The sequence below is a fragment of the Arachis hypogaea genome, chromosome 6 (assembly GCF_003086295.3).
Source record: "Arachis hypogaea cultivar Tifrunner chromosome 6, arahy.Tifrunner.gnm2.J5K5, whole genome shotgun sequence".
NCBI lineage: Eukaryota > Viridiplantae > Streptophyta > Magnoliopsida > Fabales > Fabaceae > Arachis > Arachis hypogaea.
The window spans coordinates 112,197,946-112,208,067 of record NC_092041.1 but is presented as its reverse complement, the minus strand read 5'-3'; the positions used below and the strand labels follow the sequence as shown (position 1 = coordinate 112,208,067).

At 27.6% G+C, this 10,122-nt stretch overlaps 1 protein-coding gene across 1 annotated transcript; it reads right to left on the bottom strand.

Moving 5' to 3' along the window:
- On the bottom strand, nucleotides 1-3,341 carry LOC112755760 (DEAD-box ATP-dependent RNA helicase 38). The gene is made up of 8 exons (XM_025804056.3): nucleotides 2,901-3,341; nucleotides 2,497-2,790; nucleotides 2,085-2,312; nucleotides 1,820-1,885; nucleotides 1,046-1,450; nucleotides 831-954; nucleotides 508-593; nucleotides 1-347 (listed from the first exon to the last, which is right to left on the bottom strand). The coding sequence occupies exons 1-8, from the start codon at nucleotides 3,057-3,059 to the stop codon at nucleotides 276-278; spliced, it is 1,434 nt and encodes a 477-aa protein (XP_025659841.1). The 5' UTR covers nucleotides 3,060-3,341; the 3' UTR covers nucleotides 1-275.
- Between the last annotated feature and the right edge of the window lie 6,781 nt (nucleotides 3,342-10,122).

The window sequence follows — 10,122 nt, the reverse complement described above, 5'->3', positions numbered from 1 at the left end:
TTTTATCCCTAATTAATTATGAGATATATAAATTAATATCAATCAATTAATACAAATATTTGTGTATTTTTCAAAATCTGCATTTCCAACGTGGTTAGCATAATCCTATCTACTTAGTTCTTTTAATCAAATGCCTAACTAACTAATGGTATTAAAATATTCTGATAAGATATTTCTCTAACTTACATCACTCTTGTATCATCATATACATGTGTCACTTAGATTGTGACTAAAATGGAATCTCTATAAAATCTGTATAAATTTAGATCTGTACATTATAAATGACCTTGTAATAACCCAGCTTCCTTGAGAGCTGCTTTATAGTCTTCAACACTTTTTTCTCGTACCTGCATTTCATTGACATGAAACACGAGTTATTGAAGATGGGTATGTTCAATGACTCTTTCCACAAGCATACTAAGCCATAATCAAATTCTGTGGATTCAAATATGTTCCATCATACTCTATCGAGCATCATAGCCCGAAAACCATCATGATATAACATACCTCTGATACACGGGTGCCAAAATGGTTCTCGATCTTTGACATCAGCCTTTCATCTTTTTCATCATATATTAGGTTAAACACAGCCCCTGTAGGATCAAATGAAACAAGTTACTATTTTGCATCATCACTGAAAATATCAATATGAAGAACAAAATCTGGAATTAGTTTCCTTTGGAATGAAAGCATAAAAACTAAAAGTTGTATGTTAAGAAATTCTGTGGCCTAACAAAGTTCATAATAAGTTATAAGTCCAACTAAGAGTCTATATGTTTAGGAGTGGAAAGTAAAGATGTATTAGTACATTACACTGAACAAGAACTTACCCTTGCGGCCAAATCGACCAGCCCTACCAACTCTGTGCAAGTACACCTCATAATCAGGCTCAAATTCCCGTGTATACTCTGCAGTATGTTTTATTGGGAGATCATAGTTGATAACCAAATTGACCTAAATAAAATTGTAGGATGTCATTACTTTGAAAAGAAAATACACACAAAAGAAAGGAAAAGGAGGAGAGAAAATTGAACAAATTCAGCACCTGTTGCTGATCAAAGCCTCGAGCAAGAACATCCGTAGATATAAGAACCTGAGTCAAACCATCTCTGAACTCTTTGACAATTTTGTCTCTCTCTTCATGGTCAAGGGCACCTTGTATCGAAGTAACCCCGTAACCCATATCGACAAGTGACTTGTGCAGCATTTTTGCACTCTGTCTCGTGCGCACGAATATGATGGTTTGGCCCACATTTTCTCCTAATTCGAATATGTAATCTTTTATCACCTCAATCTTCGACAACTCATCAGCGCAGCGCACTTTATACTGCTTCACAGTATCTAAAGAAAGCTCTTCTTTCTTAACAAAAAGTTTATTATGGTCCTTTTTAACTGTCCTCTCAACAAAGTTCTTGACAATGTCATTGAATGTGGCAGAAAATAGAAGAACCTGGAGATTAAAAGAAACAAAAATATACATATCAACACCTCACACAAGTATACCCAAATATTTGAACTAAATGCATAGAAATTACATCTAGGTCAATAAATCAATTCAAGTAATGATGCAATGATTCAGATCATTAACGTGAAGATGCAATGGCACAGTACATTTAAGTAGATGCAATTGTTCAGCTGCACAAATAAGAAGTTTCTCAAATATCAAGGAACAATTATATTTTCCTTCAACACAACTTGCAACCTAATTAAAGCAATCAATTAGGATATACGTTTCATCTTTATATCTAGAGAAGAATTCTCGAATGGATTGAACTTTGCATACATGCATGCAGACTATAAGAGAGGCAGTTCAACAAACCTGGCAGCTAGAATTGAATTTTTCTATTTCTTTCATTATCCTCAATGAATCATCCTTAAAACCATCCTGCAACAACACAGTTCATAGTTGTTTAGGAAATTCACAGTTCATAAGAGTCAAGTGATTTACTAGTGCTCTCACCCTCTATATCCTCCACATAAGCGGAGAAGCATCACAACTTCAAGTTACAATTCTAAACTACAATGAAACTTTAAATCCTAACTAAAAGCAATCGCATTACATTTCATCAGAATGCAAAACTTACCTCAGCAAGCATTTGATCAGCCTCATCAAAGACAAGAATCGTCAATCTGGTCAAGTCCAATTTCTTGAAAGAAATCCACTTCTTGATGGTGCCAGGAGTCCCAATAACCACCTGAGCCTTAATTGACTTCCGTTTTTGAATTCGAATTGAATCCCTGCTATCTGTCGGAACGCCACACTCCGAGCTAATCCCTGTGTGCTTCCCCATCTTCCGGAGAACTTCAGTGTTCTAAGACACACAGAAAAAACCAATCACTTCACACTTCAAGTAGATACACTTTTTTGTTAAGTCTTATTACTAACATGTCTCGATAAACTTCCTCTGAAAAAATACATCCTCAGGGTTGAGACGAATTAATTTTCTACCCTTTTTTAGAAAGCGATATTTTTCTTATCTCTATCAAAAAGTATACCTGAATAGCAAGCTCCCTCGTTGGACAAATGCAGAGAGCCTGAGGAGCTTGCGTCGAAGGATCCACACGACTAAGCATCCCTAAAACAAAGCACGTGGTCTTGCCGGAACCGTTGTGAGCCTGAGCGATCAAATCACGGTGCGGCGGATTCAAGATCATCGGCAAGCTTATAGCTTGGATCTTGCTCGGTTTCTGAAACTTCATTTCAACGTAGAGTCCTTTCAAAAGCTCCTCTGACAGGTTCAGGTCCTCGAACCTCGCCGCCGAGGTGTACGGCGTGTCGCCAGAAGTAACCTGCACCGAATCAACAAAAGTTAAAAAAGTGTAAACCCTAGCTGATGAGAAATTGAGGAGTTGAGAAATCGCGAGATGGAGAAGTCGTGATTGGAGAAAAGAGATCGAACCGCTTGGATATTGGAGTCTTCCGGATCGTCTAATAGCTTCGGAGGTTTCTTGTTTTCGTCGATCGATAATTCGTCGATGTTGAGCGACGGCGATAAGCTAGATGGAACCAATGTGGTGGTGGTGATTGTTTTATCGTCGGTGACAGCGGGTTCAGACATGGTTGTGTGCGTAGGGAGAATAGAGAAAGTGGACTGAGAGTGGAAGAGTGAGAGAGAACAAAAAACAAACTGAGCAGCCTTGATAAAAATTTCATGGGCTAATCTCTATATATAGGGTTGTCTGGGTGTAAGATACTGAAAACTGTGAATATTTTGGGCATTGGGATAACCATTCCACCCGTCCATTTGGTCAAGATAAGGAAGACGTAGTCTATTATAACCTGTTTCCGCCAAGAAAAAAAGTGCACCACCAATAAATTTATGAGAGATAATTTGTAAAATGGCCCTGTTGAGCCTCGGTATTGTAGACATTCCCGCATTTTCACCAGATTGGTAGTCAACTCCAATCTTTTTTACATTTTAACCATGATTGCAAATAAATGAGTTCAATAAAGAACTTAGACCACAATTCCACTCCAAAAAAACTAGCTAATCGGACGCGAGCCCTTCTTCGGGCGGATTCCTTCTTTTGCTCCTCAGCCTACGGAGTATTAGCAGCTGTTTCCAGCTGTTGTTCCCAATATTGAGGCTCATTACTTCAATCGAGATAATGAAAAATCATTTCGTCTTTTTAGTTGGAACTTTAGGGGAGTTTTTAAAAAAAAAAGATATTTTTTAGTTATCTTTTTTAAAACGTAAAAGTAAAAAGTAATTATATGTTTGGATATTTCATATAAAAAAGATTTTTTTTATTTATCAATTATGTTTGAATATAATAATATAAAAATATTTTTTTGTTTATTTATTATATAAAAAATATCTTTTTTTAAAAAAAATATCTTTTAAAAAAATATGTAAATTACAGCTTCTCAAAAAATATATTTTTTTATTTTTTTTAGTATTTTTATTTTATTACTAAAAATTTGCCAAACACACTAAAAAATAAAAAAGATCTTTTTGAATAAAGATCTTTTTTTATCAAGATAATGAAGCTCAAAGGAGCACATAATAGGATAGCGGTACATGCTATTTTATTACTTTTTAATGGCTACACGTTTTTATAATTTTACTTTCTCTTTATCTCTTCCTTTCACATTTATTTCTTTTAATTTATTGAACTAAATCAATTATACTAATTATTTGTATTAATTAATTAAGTACTTTTTAATGGATTATTATAATTATATCTTTAGACCATAGGTTAAAAATATTATAAAAATTTTTTATAAAAAATTTTAAAATGTGTCTTTAAGATACAAATTAACTAAATTATTTTTCAATTTAATGTGTTTGATTCATTCAATTGTATTAATTATAACTAATCAATTATGTAATTTGATTTGATTAGGATAAATATTTCATCATTTAATATTTTATTTAATTCATTAAATTACATTAATCATAACTTCAAATATTTAATTTAATTAGAGTAAATATCAAATTATTTTAAATTTTGTTTGATTCATTATACCAAATTAATTATAACTAATTTATTATTTAATTTGATCAAGATAAATATTAAATTATTTAATAAATAATATATAAAGCAATAAAATAAATGAACTCAATTAATTCAATTTATTATCTTATTATTTGTTATATCCTTTTTTTTCTCTTTATTTTGTACTTTAAATAAAATATTTGTAATTTTTTATTTTTTATTTTTTTATCTTAATTTTACTAATATTTTTCTATAATTTTGTTTTATATTAATTTTTTATTTATTTTGATTAATAATTCTTAAGGGTATTATTATTTTATTTAAAGATAATTTAAATTTTTTGTAATATTTTTTATAAAAGTTGATTAATAGGTTCTTCTTCAAAATATTTTTTTAAAATTTATTAATAAGATCGTATTTTGATTTTTCTCTTTCATCCTTTGTATTAATTAATTATATTAATCTTCTATTGCAATACATTTTTTATCTACTCCACACATTATTTTTTATATCTTCTTTTTCCTTTTTAATTACTCTTTTATTTTATTTTTAATTGTTTATTTTACTTTTACTTCTCATATATAGACTTATTATAATTCATCACAGGTTCTTTTTGAATTTAAATAATTTTTTAGGTTATATTTTACCATCGATGCTTTTATTTTGTTTAGTGTGTTTTTTTTAGTCTGTGTTTAGTATAATGATCTACAAATATCTATTCTATTATATAAAAATTAAATTTCTGCACTTAATAATACAACTGTCGTGGCATGTTTCTGATGGTATCTTTTGATTTATTTCTTTTAACTCATCAAATTTAATTTATTATAATAAATTAATTATATCAACTAATTGATTTGATTAATTATTTAAATATCATACAATTTATATATTATGATTTCTATCAATTAATTAATTGTAATTCAAATTGAATGATTATTTTGTTATGAAATTATTATTTTCTAACCTATTTATGGGTAATACATATATTAATTATAATCACAAATTAAGCTATTTTATATTAAATGACTTATATAATGGTCATCTCATTTATTATCATAAATGCTGAATTAAATAAGTCATTATTACTTTTGATTTAAAATTAAATGAGAATAAAACCAGATACACTATTTTATTTGGCCTTTAGAGTTTAATAGGTGTCACACTCAGATATAAATAGTGACTTCCGAATTTCGGTCTCCAACACATCAAAGACACATCCGTAACTCTTTTTCCATAAAAGGAATTGCGATTCAACTCTATCAGGAATAAAGAAGGTTTTCAAATAATAAGGGAATGGTCTGAATACGAATTCTAAATGTTCGAACTTACTATGTTGTTTCAGTTGGTTATCGTTACGAGAATGACTCTAATTTATACGTGTCTAAAGACTAGAATAGATTAAATATTATTTAAGTAATTTATTTCTAATATTGGTATTTGATTATTAGTTTTAGAAAAATTTAAATTGTTGACTCAATTTATATATTACGATTTACGACTATTCTTTTTTAATATATTATTTTTACATTTTTAATATAATTTTTTTTATTTTTAAATTTATTTTCTTTTTTGGATATATGTATCACATTTTTTTTCTCATTTTATATTTTATATTAGTAATGTAATTATTAAAAAAATATTTTAAAAAATATTAAAATATCACTATTTAAAAAAAGAAAGATACGTGAAAAAAGAAAAACAAAAAATTAAAACATCACTATTAGAAAAAAAAACTATTAACATGCGTACGAATGGGTCGGGATTGAGGAATATACATGGATATAAAAAATAAAAATTTATTGCACGATTGTAGAATAAAAAATAATCATATATATAAAGCGAAATAATTATAACAAAAAATAATTAATATATTTGATTTAAATATTTTTAATAGCCGGTAACATAGAGTTTAACAAAATATAATTCATATATTTTTTTTATTTATGTACATGTATGTAATTATTTATGTATATACATATATATATATTAAGAAAAACTAACGTATATATATATTATTTAACAAAATTAATATATATATATATACATAAATAAAAAATTATTATAATTTCTGAAAATTACACATGAACTCTTTTTTTCTCTCAAATAAATTTATTCTAATTATATTACAATTAACTCATGCATAATGCATGATTATATTAATTTAAGAAAATATCATTATTATAATTATATCAAATTAATATTCAATGCGTTATTAAACTACTTATCAATCATCCATATTTTTAATCATTCTAATTATATTAATTGATATAGTTCTAATTCTATATTCAAGTACAATAATTTTATTAGGAAATAGTTGATGCACACATTAATAATGACCCATTTAATTTGATATCAATTAGTGGATAATAATAATAATAATAATAATAATAATAATAATAATAATAATAATATCTACACGGTACATGCATTGTATTTTAAAAAGGTAAAATATATTTTAAAAAAATTAGGGTATCAATAATCAATTGTGATTAATATCAATATCAATAATTAATTCTTATAATTATTTTTGTATTACTAAAGGCTACATATAGTGTTTTTCTTTAGAATAAAAAAGATTGTAATTCATAACATCTTCGTAAAGTTATATCGTATGGACACAAGATTAATTAGATAACAAATTGAATTTTAATTAATATGTTTTATTTTTTGCTCATATTTTTTTATTAATTATTTTATTTTTTATATTTACAGTAAATATTAAATGTAAAAAAGAAAAAAATAATATTGAATGTTATCTATTTTATTTATTTAGAGTCATAATTAAAATTGATATAATTATAGCAAGTATCTAGAATTAATAATAGCATTATACTATAATTTTAAGTTGTATAATATAATAAAAAAAAATGTAGTAATTTATGTATGCTTCCTATATAGCAATAATATTACATATATTTATATATCTCCTCTTTTAGCTCTTTTCTAAAAATATTGGCATATAATTAATGTAGATAACATATATATTGAGTAAGTATCTCTATTGAATTAATCATAAAGGTTAATAAAATATAATGACATAAATTTCAGTGTAGCAAGTATCTCTATTAGTGTATATATATATATATATATATATATATATAAGGATTAATAGTGAATTGTTACAATTATTTATTATCTAGAAAATTCGTATCTCATACATAGATCTTTTTCTCTTTATTATTTTCATACCTAAGGGCTACTAATTACTATTCTATCAACAGTGTTACCTATGATAGATTATATAATGAAAAAGTTTGAAAAACAAAGGTAAGAATTATAAGGTTATGGAAAATCTCATCCAAATTTGACAAGAACAATATGACTTACATAGAAATGGTTCTCATGGATGATAAGGTAAGTTGGTTATTTTTCATGATTCTTTTAAGTGATGCTAGGTCCATTTTATAAATATTTTTTGTTCATATTTTAAGTTTATTTGATAAGTAAACCCTTGCACGAATCAAAGATAATGCGATTTTATAGATTTATAAGTGCTGATAGCTTTTATATTTAATTTGTTTTATAGTGTGATAATAACCAATATATTTGTTGTGAATTTAACTATTACTATATTATTTATGATCACTTTCAGTATATATGTATGATTTATTGAAGAAAGTAGATTATTAAAACCGACTAATAACTATTTTAGAGTTAATCTAATTAATACATAACATGTTACTTTTTTATTAATCAAATTATTATAATTCAAATTAATTTTTAAAAAATAATTTAAAATTATAATTTCAATCTTATCACGTGGATGACACGAATAATTACACTTGTTATATAGTATACATTCAATTACATAATTTTATAAATATCCAATTTAATTTAATTTTGCATTCTCTATTTTTTGAATTAATTATATTTTAATTATATACCATTATTAATATAAATATAAATTTCACTAAAAATTTATTAATCTGCTTGATCTATTTTAATGCTAGTGTTTGTGATTAAGGTTTTTTTTATGTTAGTGTTAAAATTTACTGATATTATAGTTAGATGATAGGCTTTGTGAATTAATTGTTACTTTTATTGTGTCAAATTAAGATACTATTGTAGTATTACTGTTAAATTTTACGTTTTTTATATTAGTTATTTTTAAAATTTGAGACTTGATTTTTCATAAAATGTTAGTGAACTAGTGAAGATATGTATTTTAAATTTTAATTTTAAGTTTTTGATTATTTTATATTTTTTTATTTACGTGAGTTCGATTTTACCAGTTCAACCAATAATTTATTGGTTGAACTAATAAACTAATAAACTAATAATTTAACCGGTTCAATTACCGATTCGATTCTGGCAACTATGATCGAAAAGACCCTACAACAGAAAAAGATATGTTTTGTGTTAACAAATTATTATTTTAAACATGATTTATTTGAAAAACTTGGTAGTACTCCTAAATTTTTGCTTGAAAATCAATCTTTAGTGTTTTTGGATGACTATTAGCTAATTGTATCCGGGATTCTAATAGGAATGTCCGAATGTTAGTACCTAGTAGTATTATTCCAAATTCTAATAGTCCTAAGAATTAATTGTCACAGTTTGTAGTTGTTAGTCTATCTCAAGTATGTTATTAACAGTTCTATACAAAAATTAATTAAATAAGATGAGAAATTAATGCGAGTCACATATGTCAAATTAAAAAACTAAATTGAATAAATCATTTTAAATTTTAAAGACTAGATTAAGAGCAAGTATAACTTGATAATTATGATGTAATATTTTTGAAGTGTAGAGAGAGGGAAGCATAATACCAAGTCCGCCTTCGCCCATCACAGCGATGACTGTGCGACCGGCACCGCCTTCTGAGAGCCAGTTGTTGAGCTCTTTCTTGGTATGTTCAATACTTCTTGCTTGCATTGAAAGTTATGCAGTAATCAACGGAACGATCATGGTGACTACTCAAATAAAAATTAGGATTAAGTATGATTTTGGTCCTCAACGTAGAGGTCGAAAATCGAAATTGTTCCTAACTTTTTTTTTGCTACAAAATAGTTCTCAAAGTTTTAGTTTGTTTTAAAATAATATTTTTTACCAATTTTATTTTTTATTACAAAATTATCCCTCAATACAAAAATTATAAAATAAAATAAATAAAAAAAGAAGAAAGAAAGGGATACAGAAGCGGGGGGTGGGGAGAGAGAGAAGGGGGGAGAGAGAAGGGGGACCGCACCACCGCACCATCGCACTGCCGCTCAGCCGCGCAGCCGTCTTGCCGCCTGCCGCACTGCACCACCAGCTTCTTCTTCTTCTTCTTCTTCGCTGCCCTGCCGCCTTGCTGCACCGCACCACCACCAACTTCTTCTTCTTCTGTGAATTGGATTTTTTGTGAAATTTTAGATTTTTTTATGAAATTTGTTGTGGAATATTGTTGTTGCTGAATTTGTTGATTATTGTTTGAATTTTCTGATGATGATGATGATGATGAGGCCATGATGATAATGGTGGTGGTGGTGGTGGGTTCTTGTTTAGCTTGGGCTTCTGGTTGATTTTGGGAAAAATTCTGATGAAGATGATGATGACTATGATGATACTGGTGGTGGCGGTGGTGATTCTGGTTGGGCGTAGGCTTCTGTTCTAGTGGTGGTGGTGGTGGTGGTTGATTTTGGGGTGAAGGGAGAAGGGTATTTTTGTCCAAGGGACGATTTTAAAACAAACTGAAAC

Bases quoted from the DNA above. Each gene is read 5' to 3' on its own strand.
- LOC112755760 (XM_025804056.3), bottom strand. From the start codon at position 3,059: ATGTCTGAACCCGCTGTCACCGACGATAAAACAATCACCACCACCACA. The intron at 2,791-2,900 runs GTTCGATCTCTT...GATTCGGTGCAG, and splicing joins AAGACTCCAATATCCAAGCG to GTTACTTCTGGCGACACGCC. The intron at 594-830 runs GTAAGTTCTTGT...TTGATCCTACAG, and splicing joins TGGTCGATTTGGCCGCAAGG to GGGCTGTGTTTAACCTAATA.